We start from the raw sequence: 20648 nt of genomic DNA, 5'->3' as shown, positions 1-20648 counted from the left end.
GATTTCAAACAAAACCAAGCGCTTTATTAAGACAATGGATACAAATGGCCTAGGATATCGCATATATGAGGAAAAAAAAATCCTAACATTTGAAATGGTAAAATCCTTTTTAACGCAATCATATTGCTCTGCAGAAACCGCTTTTTAGTCGCGAACTCTATTATTTAAAACTTATCATTACTGCTATGGACCTTTCTTCTTTTATACCAAGGGGCCCACCAGCGGCCGGGAGCGGTAAAGTCGCTGAACACTGGTAGTTCGGTCCGAGGTTCGAATCCCGCTAACGGGCTGGCTGCATGGGAGTTTTCGTGGTTTTTCTCATGTATAACGTGTATAGGAGCCAGTTTCCCTTATAAAGTCCTCCACGAAGGCATCCCTCCCCTTAGGCAGATAGCCCTCGAGGATTTGCCATAATCACACACACACTCTTTTATACCAAGTTTTAAAATTAGTGGGAAAACTCTATTTACATTATTAATGACATTCCTCCTGTAGAAGCAGCGCACGATTTTTTTATTATGCCTTTCACACAGCAATTATTTTTTCAAGCCACAAGACTGCACGGATTTATTGTAAATTTAATTTTGTGGAGGAGTAAATAATTTTGGAATTCGTGTTCAAGCGTTGTCAATGTTACCCTTGTGAAATTTTAAAAACTCAATTGTAGCGCAACTGCAGTTATAAAAAAAATAATTTACTATGTTATTTAGGCCATCTGAGCATACACAACTGTTTTCTCATGATATCGATTATATAAATATATTTTCATAGTTTGCTTGAAAAAGTTCCAAACAATGAAATATTCCATTAAGATGATTCCTAAATCCTTCTTGGTTAACGTACATTCGTATTCTTAAGTTCTGATAAGATATGCATCCAAAGCTTACTAATAGTGTGTCAGGAATACATTAAACTTTGTTAAGACCTGTGTACTAATTTCATAAAATGGTTCACTTTTAATTCAAATTTTCGATGAAAAGGATTTGTTTTTCAAATCCAAACATTTACCTGTTTTTCATGAAAGAAATGATTTACTGAGGTTATAAATTTAGATTTTGTCATTTATGTTATTGTTAGTCATAAAACTAACATTAATGTGCAAAATATCAAAACCAAAATTTAAGATGCAGAAAGTAAAGAAAATTATTGCTTAATTTAATTTAATTGATTGATTGCGTTGAACTAACACGCCAAATAATGATTAGAATTGTAAAGCAATTTATGAAAATTATGATGATTCTTGTTGCTCAACATCTCCAATAAGTATTTAGCCATACTGAGTCAAAAGAGCGTAGCGCTTTAAATGTTTTATACTTCTTTTGCGAAGGCTATAATATCATATGCTTAGTGATTTATTTTAAAGTGTTACCTTCATCACATTTTATATTCTTTAGTATAATTCTTTATAAGAACTTAATTATGGAAAAAATTCATTACTATAATGTTTTCGTCTGCCTATGTGCAACTATATAAGTTTAAATGTGAATTACTAGTTTATTTAATTAATTTGGAAATCTCTTATAAAATCAATCATTTTAATAAACTAGTTTGAAGGAATATAACACTTAAGGTACCTGCAATGTTTCATTTCTTCAGTTCACTTAAACTAACAAAACTGTTATCAAATTGGGCTGACCTTGAAGGTAGTATGAAAAATCCATACTTTGGCAGTAAACTTTCAGCGTATTCAGAAAGGAAATTTTATAATTAAAAAATTTAACAATTATATTTCAGAATGCATGTAGAATTCCTTACAATGGCAGGTATCATTTTTAAAGTTTATTTACAACAGCGCGTATGCAACAGCTTTATAACTCAAAATTAATTTGAAAATAATAATCTTTATTAGATTAGATAAATATTATATTATTTGAAATTAACGAAGATTTCAAACAAAAGAATCTGAAGATGCAATTTCAAATTTCAGAAATTTTTATGTCCTTAATTTTAATATTTTAATTTTAAGATATTTAGTCCTTGCCGAAATAGTGACGAGAGAGCTCGGGAGTTTTCATGTTCTACTTAAAACGGAGTAAATCTAAACGTTTTCTTTGGAATTCCTATATTCTAAGTAATAAATCCTGAATTTTTCTTCTAAAATATTCCAGACATAATAAAACTGACTTTTCCAGTTTTAGGAAATAAAATATTTTTGAATGAGACATTTATAATTTTATTCCAGAGATTTGATATCATACAACAGTGAAGCTTCCGTTAGATTATAAGAAAACTGAAATCCTAATATTTATTCAGCATAGCACTTATAATTTGGTAGTAATGTCACAATAAAGTACAATTTATGTTTGAGCCATAAGGAATAAAGTTTACACTGGAGAACGAGGGATTAAAACCTAATAGTAGTTAATTCTCAGCTTTGCTTCCGGGCAGCTAAACAGGTTGGTTATAGGTGATCCGGTTTACAATATGTGCAAAATAAATCAGATTTAGTTTTTTTTTTTTTTTTTTTTTTTTTTTTTTTTTTTTTAAATAAAATTCTTATTGAAGACAACCCTGTCTATGCAAGCGTCAGAGGACTTTGTCTAATCAATTGACTAAAAGAAGAATTTTTTTCGAATTTGAAGTTTAAATATAGATGCAAATAATGTGAATTGAATTATTTATTTATGCTCATATATCTATATTTTCAGACGTTTAAAGCTCCCAGAAGAATATGATCTGATACTTTTGTTCCTCCAAAGTGAAAGCTGTGAAGTAATATCATCATGAGCCAAGAGGAGACCGAAAAGGCTGAAACTGAAGCGAGCAAGGAGGTAAATAATCTTTATTTTCCCCCCGTATATCTAAATTATGTTTGAGATACGAAACTGCTGCTGTTGATACTGTAACATGAAATAGCAATACTAGAATAAATACCCGAAGGAAGTGATGAAAATCTTAAAACAGATCTTTTTCTGTGTCGAATTAAGGCACAAAAATAATACATATTTCTGAAAATTTTAAGAATAATTGTTTTTCTGTCTCTTTTTTAAAATTGTGCATATTCTCAGGAAAAATATCGATATTGTTTTATACAAAAATCTACATTTGTAACATATAAAATAATGTAATTAGTCATGGGATTACGTTTTCAATTTGATCCAAAAACAGAACTGTAATTTTTGTAGCACTTGATTTGAGTATTTCCATGCCCTTATTCTTTGGCTGCTTTTCCAGATGCATATTTGGTTCCATTAAAAAGCTTAAATATATCTTACGATTTTAAATTTTGGATTAGCCATTTTGAAAAGAATAAACATGTCTATTTGAAGATGATATGCAGCTTAACGCTGCTCTGGAGAAATGACTGTTAGAGTTATTTGATCATAGTGACAATCTCCATCATGGAAGCTTTCCATTAAAAAATAATTAAATTAATGGGAAGGAAATTGGCACAGAACTGCCGCTTATTAGAGATAATTTTAAACTTTTGGGCTAGATTTAAAGAATTGAAAATCCTGAAGACGGATCCTAACTCCTCATTAATGAGACTGTGAAAATTCCATGATACGCGGAAGTTCAGTTACTTCTGTAAAATTACTGTGCGTAAAATTGGTTCAATAATGCACACTAGCAGATCCTTCTGAAGATTTTTGAAAGAAGAATGAATTGGATAATCCTAAAATTAGCAACATTTCTTTAGTGGACCTCTACAATAACTATTTAAAAATAAATTTTCTGCAGCTTAGAAATATGAAATGGAAAAACGAAATTTTCTGCCATTACTCATGTTAGAAAAAATCCGATGTGTTACACTCGTTTCAAAACTAATTACAGAATTTTTTTTCTGCTTTAATCAAGAACAGATGTTTTGAATTTTGCTCATTATCTATCCGCTTTGTATAAAAAATTCATCACAATAAATTTCATCAAGTTAAAATTATTCTATAAGGTGTATAAAGAGCAATACAAATTAATCATCAGATTAAATTGATAATATCCATGGAAGATATTAAATTATTCCACAAAAAGTATAAACAGCACTATTAATTAGTCATTAGATTTAAATTGCTAACATTCATAAAAAATATAACTTTTACTTAAAATACAAAAAGCACAAGGAATTTGTATTCAAAATAAATACATTTTATAGAATTAAAAACAAAAGTCCGGACTATTCGCAAAGTAATTCATTTTTTAGAGCAAGAAGTGTATCATACTTGTCTAAAAAATAAATAAAAAGCTTTAGATGGGAGTGCAAATATTTATCGATTTCAACTTCTATAACCATTATGAACAATCAATACAAATTTTGCACATAATAATTATATTTTGAAAGCATTTTTATTGAATCTTGAATTAATAACTCAGGGGCTAATCTATAAGAATAAAGAAATGTTTAATGTGAATATGCCTAATGCTTAAAGAGTCAAAATACTAACAAAGTTCACCACAATGAGGTTAGAATAAATGGAGAAAGCATGACGTCCCGAAAGATGAAGCCAAAAAAATGTTAAATCCCTTCCTAAATACGAAATATAAAATCATTCGTATTAAGTATTAAAATTAGAACCGGAGACTTATGAATTTTCAGTGATGAATAACTAACATATAAACAACACCAATATATACAGGGTGCGGCAGTGTTCATAGCGTAATTTGACTTGCGTAGTACAATGACGTACTGCACGAATGCGCGCCAGCTCGTGCCGCATCCGTGTACTAATGAGCTGCCATTTCGAATGTGACAGTGATATGGATTGGTGGAGTGCACAGCATCGTGCCTTTGATGTTGAAAGTTATTTCAAGAATAACTACTCTGTTATTGCTACCTAGCGCCTATTTCGGCAAAATTTCAACTTCGGACGTCATGGAAAAGTTCCAGATGGACGGACCATTGCGACAGACATTTCCAGGTAGAGTAATTTCTCGTTTGGGGGACATTTCCTGGCCGCCTCGCTCACCTGATCTTTCATGTGCAGACTTTTTCCTTTGGGGGCCACCTGAAGTAAGAAGTTTTCCGAACACGTTGTGCCACCATTCCTGAGTTGAAAGATCGCATCAGAACTGCCGTCGGCAATACCCCAGGGAATACGTTACGCCAAGTTATGGCAAGCTTCCAACGCCGCCTAGATTAATGTCATCATTTGACAGGCATCATATTCAAACAGTAGTCCACGCAATGGACATTAACTTAACATTAGTAAATGCCATACCTTTAACTATTAATTGACATAAGAGGTAATTAATAAATTAGAGTTACTGCCTTATGGTGTGTTTTTAATGTCCTACTATGAACGCTGCCGCACCCTGTATGTAAACAAATCCAAAGAGACGTCTGTCGTTGACTGCGACACAACAGCCATGCAGAGTTGTGACGTCATATCGTGACATTTCATGGCTTCACATTCATTGCACGAAACACATAAGAAAAACTTACTTCCTTTAGTCTAATTTCCTTGGTTCACTCTGGCTTCTACTCCCGGCAGCTGAAAGGCCCAACTGCATGAGATTTTTTCGTGGTGGCCGAGTTTCTCTCACAAATGCCTTCACAAAGCCCTAGTATGCTTTGCTACAGTTAAATAATCAAATAAAATCTATTAGAGAGAGCTGTTTCTGATATACTATCAAAAGGCTTCAATCAACGTTAAACTCGGAAATACCTAATGTTTTCTTCCTAGTGATCTTTCCCTAATGATTTCTGGCAGTTAAATTTGAAACTTAACTAGTTCAAAAGTATTTTAACAGTTCAGCGGCTGACTATTCAGCACAAAAGATCAAATTTTTAGGACAACAGATAAAGAAACATAATGATGTTTATAATGCGTGAACACATTTGCTTTTATTATGACCATAGAACTCAAATAAATACGACTTCTTAGTCAAATGCATTATGCACATAAGAATATTTAATTCAATTTTTTTTAATAAATGAAGCAAAAGATAAGTAGTGGAAATATAATATAGCAATATTTTGGGCATGGGACTGAATTCAAACTAATGGAAAAATAGGAATCATTTCAGATTCCAGTGGCTGAGCGGTAAAGTTCTTGAACACTGGTAGTTTGGTTCAAGGTTCAAATCCCGCGAACGGGCTGGCTGCACGGGCGTTCTCGTATTTTTTCCCATGTGTAACGTGCTAATACGAACCAGTTTCTCTTAGATAGGCCCTCCACGAAAGCATCCCTCCCTTCTGTGTAGTGCCTTAGGGTGGGCCACGTAAATAATAATAAATAATATGATTCTCCGAGATGATATTTACGGCATGTAGGTGTTTAACATTGTCATTACAAGAGGACATGATGAGCTGTTTTATATTTTGTCTGAGTTTTTCCAAATAGTTTCCTATGTGCAACTAATGCCACTTTTAAAACGAAATCGTTTTAAAATTAATTTTCACAATGTTTTTCAACGTTACAGTCTATTATAACACTGTCTTCAATGTTACAGTCTAATTTATAGAAGCTTAATAATACTAGCGTTATTAAACTTCTTATCTACTAGTACACAGTAAACATGTCTGAAATCTGTTTACTTTTAATTTATTTTCTCGTTTTTCTAATTCAGTTAGCTTTTCCATTAATTACGTGAAAGTCAAATTCACCTTCACAGCAGTATTACTAGAAAAATTAACAAATCTAATATTTCAAACTTAAACGGAAACACATGGCCAGCTTCTAGCTAAGCTACTAGAAAATTAACTGTTAAATAATATGATCAAATGGTATTCAAGCACAGCAGAACTGTATAGCTTTAAGAAGTGCTTCTATTGTTTCACTGAAGAAAGTAAAAATTAACTTGAATCAAAGACTGTAATTATTACCAGAAACTCTCAATAAAACAATATTAAACAAATTGTACACAAAGTGTACAATTTGAAAGCAATTTGCTCATGCCCATGAAAACAATTGGATCGTACAAAAAGTGTATTTCACAGAAATATGAAGGGGAGCGAATGGGAAATCTGTCATAGTCGACTTTATTTGTCGATGTCGAATAAATTTTAAACCAAGACAATTATAAAAACAAAACATATTTATATGAATAATAACGCAGTGGGCAATTATTTTCGGAAAACGAAAACCTTTTGTGTTAAGCTATAGAACAGATTAACAGAAATACTTAAGCCTCAGGTAACGAAAAGGAAATTAAGTATAGCATTCACTCAGATGATAAAAGAACTGAGAATTAATACAATAGCAAAAATACACTCGTGTGCAAAATTAAGATAATTTACACATTATGTCGAATTTCTGAAAAACTAATGGACAAATTTTAATGAAATTTGGTATGAACATACATTTATAACAGAAAAAGAGATATATTTTCCAAAGTCGTTTTATGTTGTTGTTGTTACTTATGCTCATTTGTCTGACCGTAACATCAGCCCAAGCCCACGAAATACCTCGTGGCAAGGAGCTCTAGTTTACGCCTGTCGTTGGCAACAGCCTTGAGCACCTTACAGTTGACAGTGAGATTTTGCTCAGTTCCCCCTCCAATTTTGATGGAGAGCACCCCGGAGGGGCACAGGTCCGAAGGTCTCCCATCCTTCTCCCCTTCCACCAAACCACGCGAAAGGATTTTCGGCTCGCCGCATATTTAGAGTACCGCCATGCCTCACCGACACTACACATTCATAAACATCCATTCGAACCCGGAACCTTCTGCATGTCAGTTAGCGATGCTAACCACTATACCGATTGGGCGGCGTCATTTTATCTAAGCATGATTAATAGTAAAGCTCGTAGGGCAGGACTATCCAAAATCCACATTGTGATATCGAACTGAAGGAGTCCAACATGGAGTATGGTCCCCTCTCACAATCAGACAGATCGCGCAGAGTGACGGCGTACTGGACAGGAAACAGTTGAGGTGTCGCTGTGGCAGTTCTTGGAGGGGGATGGTGAGATGAAATTGCCCTCTAAATAGCGTCACAGATACGCTCTATAGGGTTAATGTCAAGCAATCTGATTATCCAATCCATGCTGAGAATATCCTGATTTTCCAGGTAATCATCGATCACCTGAGTACTATTTAGATGAGCATTATCGTTCATTAACAGGAACCCAGGACCAACTGCATCCCTGAAAAGTAGATCATCAATGCTCTAAAATCTCCTCTCTATACTTCATGACAGTCAGTGAACCTCACCATTGCACCTTCTCCACAGTAATAATCCTTTTCCCTGAAGAGGAAGAAATGGTATCGTGGTCTAGCCTCTGTTCCAGATATAGGAACGTCAAAAATCAGTGTCCAGGCTGAATCTCCTCTGTAAAAAAGCACGATGCTTCACTGAAGTCTGGTTCAAGGCGCACGTTGTCTGCACCATACTAAACGAGCTTTCTTGTGTGCTGCAGTGAGTGAGACGCAAAAAACAGTCTTCTGGCATACAGCCGTATCTCATAAAACCTTGGAGCAACTGTAGGTCGGGCAACTTGGATTCCAGTGGTACCATACAACTCACGTGAGAACTGTTAAGCCGTAGCTGTCGCCGCGCGGAAAGTACCAAATGACGCTCATTCGTCGTTGTAGATCTCTGTCGATCTTGCCCCAGTCTTCTCGATATGGATTCAGTTTCCTGAAACTGTTTCCACAAACCGCAGACACCACTGGGCGTTATATTGAGTTCTGCAGACACCTACGCTTGTGATTTGCCTGCCTGTAATCTAACGATAATTTTTCATCCCATTCTATCATCCATACGTTCATGGCTACTTATTTTACCTGTTAAGTTATAAAAGTGACCCAACTGTTTCAAGAAACATGGCGATTATCGTGAAGGAGTACAAGCATACAAATCACCGAAAAACCCGCCGTGCTTATAAATCGTCGCATTTTTGCAGATACCCACGTGTATGATTGCCTTTTCGATTCCGAATATTTTCATAATTCGGCAGCATAATTAGTACCTTTGGTTGAATACTTTTCATAAAAATGGACACAATTTGAAAATTCTCTTAATTTTTCACACGTGTGTAAGTAAAGCTTTTAAATTCCATTGGAACACCAGCATCCTTTTTTTGAATCAATAAGAAGGATTTAATGTGATAGCAGAAAAATGTATAAATAATAAATAAATAACAGCATTTTATATGTCGGATTTTGTCCCTATTCTATTTCCTGTATACATATGAGTTTAAATTTCTCATACTATAGGGATGCCGATTCTTTAATACATTGGTTTCTATGCTTAGTTTTATCACTAAGAAATTTTCACACAGCGACGGATCAAATGGCGAATTAAAGCCACTTGGGATACCTAGCCATTAATCATAAAAAAAAGATCAGTTATTAAAGCTAGATGACATCAATTTCAACAAGCGTAAAAAATTTAATTAAAATATTAACAGTTTGCAGAGATAATTAAACATTTCGAAGACGGAAACAACTTCTGATTTATAAAATTAAGTAAAGCAACAACCTTATGTTTAGTGTAGATTTTAGTCAAACCTCTACCTATTTAGAAAATAACCCCGTGAATCAGGGCTAGAGAAATCTGCAACGAAAGGAAAGCCACGGTTGCATTTATACCCAAAAGGAGCCAAGCGAACGAGAAGGTGGTGCCATATGTCAACAGAAATAGTAATGAAAATTGAAAAATTAAGTTAATATAATTTGAAAAGCGTTAAGAAAGAGTGGATTGGAATTAAAGTCATTAACTAAACAAGCACAATGCTATTAACGTGAAACATAATACCTCAAGGAAGCTATAAATATCTTAAACTATTGCTAGTTCATTTCCTTAGTATGCCGAAAGTATAATAACTCCAAACAAAATTAATTTCAGCGAGCAATGAAAAAGCATAAAATCTGAGGAAAAGAAGGGATGAAAAAGCCCATGGTATGCCAATTATCAAAACGGTTGAGATTACATATTTTTACTTATCCTGAAATTAATCAGTCGAACGTTTGTTTCATTGATAATTCAAGGAATTTCACTGATAATAAAGGAATTCAGTCTTCGTTTGACTGATAAAGTGAGAATTTTCTGTCTCTTATAACAATGACTTAATTAACATTAAAAGTTTTCCTTTTCCAGTGTAAACTGCTTAACAGAAATAATGTTAATTATTTTATAAAATTATGCCTTAAACAATGAACCGTGGATTTCTTCACACCCAGCAGAAAGCAGTAAAAGGAATGCAGAGATCATAAGAAATACAATGCTTTAACTATACATTTGTCGTACACTAGTACCAGAGTACTTGATATCGATTTGTTCTCACAGTAGTTGTTGGAAAGGATTTCTATGAACATCCAGACAAAGCTGCAGTCGTTTCCTCCCCCCCCTTTTTTTTTTTTTTTTTTTTTTTTTGTTGTTGTTCTCAAGGACTCTCACAAGTTGTTCGTGGGAAATATCCATAGTATTAAAATGACGTAAAACCGTTTTAAGTTCCTAAAGCCAGTAGAAGTTTTCTCGATTATTTTGCATAATCACAGACGTGAGAATATGGGGGTTTAAATCCGGAGAAGGATGTGACCACAAGCCCTTAGATATGATTTGATATTCAAAATCCTATTACAGTAACTTCATGACCTGCCTGGCTGTACGTTCCGTTGAATCCAAGCGCTATTAATTTCGTCATTGAGTAGCTCTCTCATGAATTGGCGAATTATTTTGACAGTAACGATCTGGATTTATTGTTCATACGAAGGATCGTACCGATTTTTCTTCTTCATGAAAATGCAGCACTCAAAACCTATCGTCTGGTCATGAAAAGGAATATTATGTACGGCAGGAGATCTAATGACAGACCAACGTGTAAACATGTTTCTGTGCATGCCGTATATACTAATAAATGGAACCATGCCTACTCGCTAATATATATATATATATATATATATATAAGGTGTTTCAAAGAGCTTATACTACTAAACTTGTTTTGAACTACTGGTCGTTGATCCTTGATACCAATTTAGAAAATGAATCAAATAAGTTAGACATTTATTCATTAATTTCAAGGGAGAAATTTGTTTGGTAATTTTTCTGTATCTTTTAATAATGCAGTTTTTAAGAATATCAGTCTGTTAAAAGGAATCAGCACTTGTCTCTCTGCTATTTAGACTTTTATCTAAGAATCCAGCATAGATCACAGTAACTAAAAATGGATAAAAATGGTTGTAGTGAGCAAAGCAGAACTACTCTTCCGAGTTATATCCGTAAATGGTCCGTGAATAGTATTTTTCTAGTCAAGTTACTGCCATATATTTCTTTCATCGGAGGTGGATATAAAACATTTTTTCCTCTGATTGTCAAGAATTTCGTGACTAAAATATAGGTACATTATTTTTACTTTAGAAAATACAAATTATTTCCTTGAGTCTCTTTTTCTCACAGTTCTGTTTTGTTTAAATTTTAGCGTGGTGTGACCTGAATGTGTGCTATGATGCAAATGATGACAAATTTTATTTTCTGGTTACTCTATCAGCCCACAGCATGGTTTTTATTTTTACCCTAAGGTATTTTCTTGCTCCTTCTAGCATACCTTCGTTGTGGTTAGCACACTCGATGCGTATTCGAGAGTTCCAGGTTCGAGTCCCGGCGAGGCCATTGCACATTTTTCACACCTGCTTCAAAATAACTTAATAGACTCTACAACCATATTTTAAACAAATAAAAGTTTTGTTTTTAAAAGAATTCTAACCAGCGATGGAAATATGTTTGGATAGTACTAGAAAATCAAAATGGTTTCAGCACGAAAATTATGTTCAATTTCCATTAATATTACATTATACCTAGGATTATAAACGTAAATTAAGAATTGTGTTTGATTATTATGCTATTTTCTTTCAAAAAGTATATTTTTAGTTACTTTCATTTCAGAATTATAAATTGTTATATATATTCCATTATTCAGAATATATAAAACTGTAATTAAATATTTTTGCAATAAAAGTATAAAAATTGCGCACATGTAGAGTTGATTTGTATTGTATATATATATGGCACATATTATATTGTAGTATATATGAATATATAGTATATAACGCGTCAACAAAAATCCTTACCCGGCCTTTATTTCGTGACCGTTGGTCGTAGCCATGTACTTACAGTTTCGAAAATACTTTAAATAATGTAAGGATTCATGTTTTTTTGGCATTATTAAATTTGAAAAAAATTAGTTAATTTTGAAACGATCTCAATTCCTTTCCCCAAAATAGAAGACATTAGGACTCACATTTACCTCTTTGCCTGAAATGAAAAATTGTTTAGGCGCAGCTTTATGTTAGGTTATTTGAATAAGACAAAGGCACCCGAGATCTGTCTGCTTAAGGAAAAGAATGCCTTTATGAAGGATTTCTAATGGGAACTGGCTTCTATTTACACACTTGAAGAAAACCACGAAAACAAACCAGCCAGTCCCTTCACCTGGGATCGAGTCTAGGTCGAACTCTTTGCATTCAGAAGTCTGAATCACTTCGCCACTGGTGGCGTTATGGAACATGTGAAGTTCCTTTACAGTGTAGCCTAAACTCCGTTCTAAAGAAATGGATAAGGAGCTTTTGTATATGTACAGTAGATTTTTTTGTACTTTCCGCAATATACATATATATATATATATATATATATATGTGTGTGTGTGTGTGTGTGTGTAAGATAAAAAATATGTAAATCAGATTTATAATTTAGTTTATGTACAGTAGATTTGTTTGTACTTTCCGCAATATACATACATATATATATATATATATATATGTGTGTGTGTGTGTGTGTCTGTGTGTAAGATAAAAAATATGTAAATCAGATTTATAATTTAGTTTAGTTATAGGCTCTTAATTCCTCATTTTTAATCTGAGTATTTCCTCATTATTCTAAACAAATAATGTTTCTGGACTACGTCATTTCTAGATAAATGTATGCCGCATGACTTATATAATGATGATGACGTAGCTAATTGGGAATTTCGAGAAATGAAATTTTTTAGCCTAAACCAAAACCTTCCACTTACGTATTGAGTAAATACGTACTTTAGCTTCTCTCTGACTGCTGCTTGGACGCAGTTTCGTTGGGCTCCATTCCTATAGAAAAAGTATCAGAAATGTAAATGTTCTGGAAATAGGCCCGATTAGAGTGCCAAGTTGAATTGCGACCACAAATATCAATTTAAATAAAAATGGAATTTAATCCCACGCGACTTCTTCCTCTTCAGTATGGATCTACGATATAACTTATCTGCGTACTACGTATCATCACTGCTCCGTTTTTTTTTTTTTTTTCTTGTTTTCATCATATATATATATTGTTTGGATAGTTTCAAAAAAATAGATAAGCAAGTCTAAGACTATACTTTAAAAGAAATAGACGTTCAAAGCTAAACGAATCTGAGTTCAAGTTTGAAATATTATAGATCAAAACCGCACTACGTTTTACAATCTGATAAATTTTATTCTGCAATTTCATAGTTCGTAATATACACGGTGTCCCATAAATATTGATGCAGGCTTTAAGGGAAAGTAGGGGCCATCAAAGGAATTGAGAACTGCATATAAACTCATGACCGGTAACGTCGTAGTAAAGTGGTATCAGAAATACAAGAAATGAATGGTTCACAAGACGGAGATTACCAGAATTATTTATTGCTTATAACTGTTACATACTATTAGAAAGAGGGTCAGTTTGAACACCTAGCAAGCATCGTACCACATAACTGTTACATATATTATAGTAGATGATACCATTTCAAAATGTTGCAAAATATGTTCAAAGCTTCCACCACTACAAGCGATGCATGCATCACACAGGCGGAACATGGATTGGCGGATACGGTTAAAAATTCCTAGATTTGCTTGGATATCTGCAGCAGCGCAACAATTCTTGCAACTAGATTCGTTTCAGGCCACCCAGACGAAAAAGTGTTTAGTGACTCTGACTGCCGTACAGAAGGGCGCGGGTTCGAATCCCGGAGAAGGCAGGGATGTAATTTGTCCGTCCCTTCACAAGAGGGAACGATGGCCCACTTATTAGGTGTCTCCAAAGTAAAGAGACCACTGCTTCCTACGTTAGTGGTCGCCAATGCCTATAAACGGCTAGAGCCAGCCATTGGAACAAAACAAAAGAAAATTGGTTTCAGACTCTATAGTTGTTTGATATATAACAGCTTTAAGTGCTCCCCAAAGAAAGAAATCCAAGCTGCTCAAATCCGGAGAGAGTTGAGGGCCAGGTAACCGGTCCTCCGTGCCGAACCCATCGGTGACCAAACGACACACACGTCTCCCAACACATTTTCCATACCGGGAAGGAGTCCCCGTTGTGTTGGAACCACATGTTGCGTCTCAGAGTTCTGGCACAGGGTAAAGTAAGCTTAGTAGAACCTTTTCAAACATTTAAGTAATTTAATGTCATAGATGATGGAATGACCAACCAAACCAGATGATGGAATGACCGACCAAACCAAACAACAGTCCAAACATTCACCGAGACGCGATGTAGAGCATCATTCAGTCTCACTGCATGAGGGTACGCGTGATCCCGTAAAAGCTGACTATGTTGTTTAAACTCACCATTTCGCGGGAAAAACGCCTCATCAGGAAGCAAAACATAGCATGGGAAATGGGCATGTTGTTGACATTGGTGGAGATACCACTGGACATTGATGGAAAACGCAGACGTGCAGGATGATTTGTCGGGAACAGTGACTGGGATCTTTGGAGATGATATAGGTATAATGATTCTGCTTACATAACACGGTGTACGCTATTTCATTACCCTCCTTAGGCAGCATAGACAGCATGTATGCTGGTACTCGGATTTCTATCCACAACATCCAACAAATTATTTTCCATGATGGGCGCACGAATCGTTCGTGGTCTGCCCTGAGTATGTCTACTACTTCTTGAAGACACACATTCACACAAATTATGATGCACATTCGAAAACAAATGGTGGTTCGGTATATCTCTTCGTGTAAAGCGCTCTCGATACAGTCGTTCAGTAGTTCTTGCATTGCCATCAGCCAACCCATGCATCAAAATGCATACCTGACATCTCCCTGTTCGTATAACGTTGCATATTCTTCTTAGGCAACTAATGCTCGAATGATAAAAATTCAGATATTTCTCTTCTAACGCTCTGGAGGTGTACAATGATTTTTGCGATCACGGGCTGTTATGCATCAAATGATGTCTTTTGATATACCCTACCTTCCCTTAAAAATCTGTACCAACATTTATGTGACGCCCTGTATATTTTCGTGAACAAGTGCCATCGAGTCGCTGGTAGTAAGGGGGAATATAACATAAAAAGTTTCAATTTTGGGCTAAAAAAATAAAGTAGCCTGAGAACATTCCAAAAATATATAATTTATGTGTGTTTAGAAAATTTAAAATCTTTCATTACAAAATGTAAACAAGCGCTAGCAAGCCCACCAATTTAGAAGGGACAGATGTCTGGTGTGACAACAATAAAGCCATATTATTCAGCTGGTAAAACGTATATTCATAAAAATTCTTTGTTAGAACCTGTTTTAACGGAGTGTTTAGAAGTCTCTCTGACAAAAAAACTACTTCAAATTGAATTCATGAAAGAAGTTTAAACCCGCCGCCCAACCGGTTTAGCGGTTATCGTCGCTGACTGCCGTGCCGAAGGGCCCGGGTTCGAATCCCGGAGAAGGCACTGATGTTCGTAAATGTATAGTGTCCGTGCGGCATGGGGGCACTCGAAATATTCGGGAATCCAAAAGTTCCTCTCGAGAGGTTGGTCGTAGGGAAAGAGGAGTGGCAGACTCTCGGAACCGTTCCCCTCCTGGAGTGCTCTCCCCCAAAATTGGGGACGGAACTGAGCTAAATCGCACTGTCACCTGTAAGATGCTCAAGGCAGGTACTCCTTGCGCTGCTATACGTTAGACAAGGGACAAACAACGACTGAAAACCCGAATAAAAGTTTTAATAATTGCATCTGGACACGCATCCCAAAAAATGTTTTTGTGAGTGTCATCACATTAAAATTAGTTTTATTAGATGAGGTAATATGTTTTAATGATGGTGTACAAAGCCGCAATAAAGTACTAGAACTATTAGGAATACAACCAGGATTTTTTACGGTAAGGTTTTTGTGAAAATAGATTGTGATAGAATTCGTTAGGCCCATCTCGCTTACCAAAAGCTTTCTAAAATGGCCAGAAAGAAACATAAGTTAATAAAACAGAAACAACTAGGTGGAGAAATGCCAGTTCAAGATGATTATGGGGCAGGAAAATATTAAAATGATTTTTTTTTATAAATTATTAATGTTTAAGTGGTTTTATCAGTTTTTCTCAAAATGTGTTTTTTTAAACTTTCGTACACTTTTCTTGAAAACTATTTAGCCTAGAAGGTTTAAATTTTCCATAGTTGTTTATCTTAACTATTTCTTTGAAACTACGCAGGATGTAAAATTTATGATCGTTAGTTTTGGATATATTAAAAAATTTAGTACAATTTTTTCTATGATTTTCAAAACATTTTACTAATTTATTTTTAATATTTTTCTTTTTAATTAAAATGTAAAGCACTGCTTATTATTCTTAAATCATGTGTTTTTAACCATTATGTAACATTTGAAGGAGTTTGAAGCAGAATTTTTTAAGAAAAGTGAACCAAACTAGCACACTGTCACAAAAGATTCGTCAAAGATAAGAGAAATCTGGTTTTTAAAAACATTAAGCTTTAAATTTATGTTTTATGTGTTTTATATAATCTTTCAACTATCTATTTTAAATGAGAAAAAAATTTAGAGTATACGTTTATTTTGAGAAAAGTTATACCCTAATAACTTTTGTCCCGAAATAGCTGCATTTCGCCAGTCGATATGTCGCATGTCCCCTTAATCTCGAGAAGACTCCGAGTGAAAATGGTTAAGGGGAATATCTCTAAATAAGTATCAACATATTTCTTTGCTCTGTTCTCTTGAATGATTAGATATTCACGAAGAATTCCAAGCAGCCAGGCCGTTCGCCGGCATTTGAACCCAGGTCAAACTACCAGAGTTTGGAAATTTTAACGCTCGGACGCTGATGAGCAACTTTCTCTCGATTGAAAAATTTTCAAATGAATCTAACTTTCTATACGTAATTTTTCTTAGTTTAAGAGGGAAAGTTTGTAAATTCAAAAGTAGCCAAATGACATTTAAAAATTTGTTTTTGCATCATTATCTATCGAACAAGGCCCTTTTCTTGTTACCTAAAATATGTATTTCGAGGATCTAGATTAATACTGAGTGTCAGATTCGTACGAAAACAATCTGTTACACGTTTTGGAGCAGAATAAAATTTTATCCTTAATTAGGGTTTTCATAAAGCGGTTAAGTGTAGGTATCAAAATATTTGCTATCAAATGTGCAACATTTAAGCATGTTTTAGTAGATGTCTTCAAGCATATGTTTTAATACTGTACAGATAATTTAACTGTAAACATTTTTCTTCTAGATTTTACTTGAAAATGAAGTTGAAAAGCAAAAAAGCATTCCAGGTGGCGAGAAAAAGAAAGTGAAGAATGGCAGGAACAAAATGAAATTGGACTTGAAGAAAAAAATAAATTCTACAATTCCTAGAGGAAATTCTAAAGATGATACCCAGTCAGATTACAAAACCTATGAAATTGGTGAAACACATGCAGCAGATTCTGAAAAATCTCAATGTGTCACCAAAGATGAAGCAACATCTGAATTTTTTGGCGTACGTTCATATCTTCACAACTTTTATGAATCAGTATCAATCCGGAATCCTCAACTCTACGAAGACATTTACGAAGATGATATGCTTTATCTCAGTCAAACTCGAAAGCAACGCAAAGCTGCTATGTTTTGTTGGAAATTTAACTTGGCTATGGGTGCGTTCACATTGGCTCTGGGTTTGTTCTTCATCCTAGTTGGCTACATAACTCCACTCCGTCAAGGAATCGCTGGCCAACAAGAAGGTTTCCTCATCATCGACAGAGATGCAGCAAGGTTTAATTACTACATCAAATTGTGCCGCATCATGGGCTTGATTGTCTTCTGCATTGGGGGTTGCATTTTCTGTTTCACTATGTTGCTCAGCGTCTTTTTCAATATCCATTATAGCGATGATGAAGATGAAACTCCCGTTGAAACTTTCTGTGTAACCCTCACGGCTGAAGATGTCCCTCAATCACCGACTGACAAGAAGATACCGGCCACTGAAGAGCTAACTAGTGTTCAACCTAAGAGGGAAGTCGATGAAGTGGTGATGACCAATGCTGGACTTTGTAAACCGCCAGCTTTGAAAGCAAATAGTGATGGTTAAATACATAATGGATCTTGATAAAGGTTACTGAATTTCAGGATTAATGAAATATTTTGGGGAAGTAAAGCTTCAGTTTAACGTATTTTTTTATTATTATTGTTTTAAGTAGGCAGCTAAAGGAAAGAAAAAAAAAAGGAATTTTGTCAACCTTTCCGGTTCACGGTTGTTAATTAAAGTACCTTCACATGCAAACTAAATCTTCCACTACTAAACAAGATAAAATTTTGTTTATCATTAATTTCGAATACTTTCATTTTTCACTAAATACATCGATAACATTTTTATGCATATCATTCATTTTTAATTAATTACTAGTTTTTCTGAATGACGCAGCTCATTCAGATTCCTTTTGAAAATGTCTTAATCATTTTGCTTTCATTCAAAGAGGTGATGTGTCTAAATCTGCTCCGAAATTCCTAATATTATTGAAACTCAAAAAGTACATTTACTTCCGTTTGTATATTGCAAATATAAATGTTAATAAATGTCTAAAAAATATGAAAAAAACTAAAACAGCTTTGACTTATTTTGAAAGTAATATTCTAATTTTAATGAATTTGGCATGTCACAGGATCGTCAATGCTTTTATTTTATTATATAAAGACCGAACTGGATGAATTTCTTTTAAATAAATCAAAACATTTTTGCCATTAGGGATTCTAAGAAAAAGAAAATTTGATAAAATTATCTTCTAAAATTGAACAGGTTCTCAATTGCTCACATATGATTTAATCATAGATTGCAAGCAGTTTTAAGAAGTCTTAAAATTATTTTTTCTTGACCCTATATTAATATTTTTAAGATAAAGCAATAACTAAGCATTTTGCCTTTAAAATATTAAGAACCCTGATTTTCACTACCTTTTAACTGTTTAAATAGGTTGTCACTATGGACACTTCAAAATACATCTGTATCTGATAGTTGAATCTATCATGTTTTGTGCTATTATTTAAATTAAATGAAAGCATGGCATCTGTAAAATGTTTATTTAACTTGCATAATATGTTCGTATAACCTTCATTTGTAGACAGAGGTTGCTGTGAGTAGTTAAAAGTGAAATAAAATGAAATTGTTGTTGATGTTGAACATTAGAAGTAACTGTATTATTTGTGATGTTAAACGTAGTTTTATCTATCTGTGATTTTATTCTTCCAATGAAACACTTGATATTTTACAAACACATTTTGGATGAAGTTTATTTATTAATCTTTCTTTTATACTGCATTTTCGGAAAATATTGTTATTACATTATCAATAGCATTAGCTACAGACAGATGATATTTTGTGTATGGTCATATCATTGAAGCGCTATATCTCTAACATATTTTAAGTATGAAATTTGTGTTTGAATTTTGTACATGTATATATATTATATGGAATTAAAATGTAGTCAGTGATAATTTTGTCTGTTCTGTTTGTATTCGATTTCTAAGTCTCATAATCTTCAACAAATTTTTGTTTATGCAAAATTTGTTTTTAATCCTTCATTTAAATGTTAAATATAGCAGCCGAACGGTAAAATCGCTGAACACTGGTAGTTCTGACCTGGGTTCTGTTCCAGGCAAACGGGCTGGTTGCATGGGCGTTTTCGTGTTTCTCCTCATGAGTAACGTGTATACAAGGCCAATCTTCCACAAAGGCATTCTTCCCATTTGGCAAGTAGCTCTAGTGTGCTTTGCCATAATAGGCTAAATCGAACCAAACTATCATTGTGAGATAATATATCGTAAATTAAATATACATCGTTTAATCAAAATTACGCTTAGAAAAGTAAAAAAAAAAAAAAAAAAAAAAAAAAAAAAAAAAAAGAATGTTAAATTAAAATGTCACTTACATAATTTAATTCATTTTAGAGACAAGCAAATAATGCATAACGATATTCGGATTGAACCCATTCATATATAAAAATCTGCACGGTGTTGCAAATAATTTGTGCCGACTTATCCGTTCCTCCCTCTAGGGGGGAGTGCGAATAATTTGTAGTTTAATCTTTGTACATTGGAAACGTTTTGTTCTGATATCGAGATCTGTTGTACTGTATCTCCTTTAGAGCCTGCGTGCTGCCGCGGGATGTGGATGGAGTAATCAACTAATGATCGGCCTATTTGCAGAGTCACACTCCATGGTTGAGTAATACGTTGTCGTCGTCTGGGGATTCCCTCGACAGAGGGTTTAAGCTTACTCGATCAGAGTAACAAGGCTGGTGTGAAGCCCAGGATACCGGCTCTTGTGAAAAAGCAACTACAACAGAAAGGAAAATTTTCAGCACAGGTAGGTGACACCCCTTCATCCGAGCCTCGGTCTACTGTCCCCTATCTCAAGCTATAGACCCAAGCCTAACAAAATAGAAGACCTCATCAAGAAAACGAGGATATCCCAGCAATAATTTCAGGAGACCTCAACGCGAAACACTCAGTATGGTTACTCAGCCAATCAAATCCAAGAGGGCAACAGATCTGCGAGCTTCTAGCC

At 34.3% G+C, this 20648-nt stretch overlaps 1 protein-coding gene across 2 annotated transcripts in view; it reads left to right on the top strand.

Annotated features, from left to right (window-relative positions):
- LOC146993407 (uncharacterized) overlaps positions 1-19576 on the top strand; it is a 36973-nt gene extending 17397 nt beyond the window's left edge. For both annotated transcript variants that reach the window (XM_085808156.1, XM_085808157.1), the window contains exons 2-3: positions 2649-2771; positions 17340-19576. In XM_085808156.1, the coding sequence (XP_085664282.1) occupies positions 2724-2771; positions 17340-18176 (885 nt within the window). In that variant the 5' untranslated portion in view covers positions 2649-2723 and the 3' untranslated portion in view covers positions 18177-19576. The remainder of the gene's footprint in view (positions 1-2648; positions 2772-17339) is intronic.
- The last annotated feature ends 1072 nt before the right edge of the window (positions 19577-20648 follow it).

This window comes from Stegodyphus dumicola, chromosome X1, assembly GCF_044657685.1.
Source record: "Stegodyphus dumicola isolate Sdum_Otavi_A_Nest chromosome X1, ASM4465768v1".
NCBI classification, from domain to species: Eukaryota; Metazoa; Arthropoda; class Arachnida; order Araneae; family Eresidae; genus Stegodyphus; species Stegodyphus dumicola.
The sequence above is the reverse complement of the archived record's forward strand: the minus strand, read 5'-3'. Positions and strand labels throughout refer to the sequence as shown.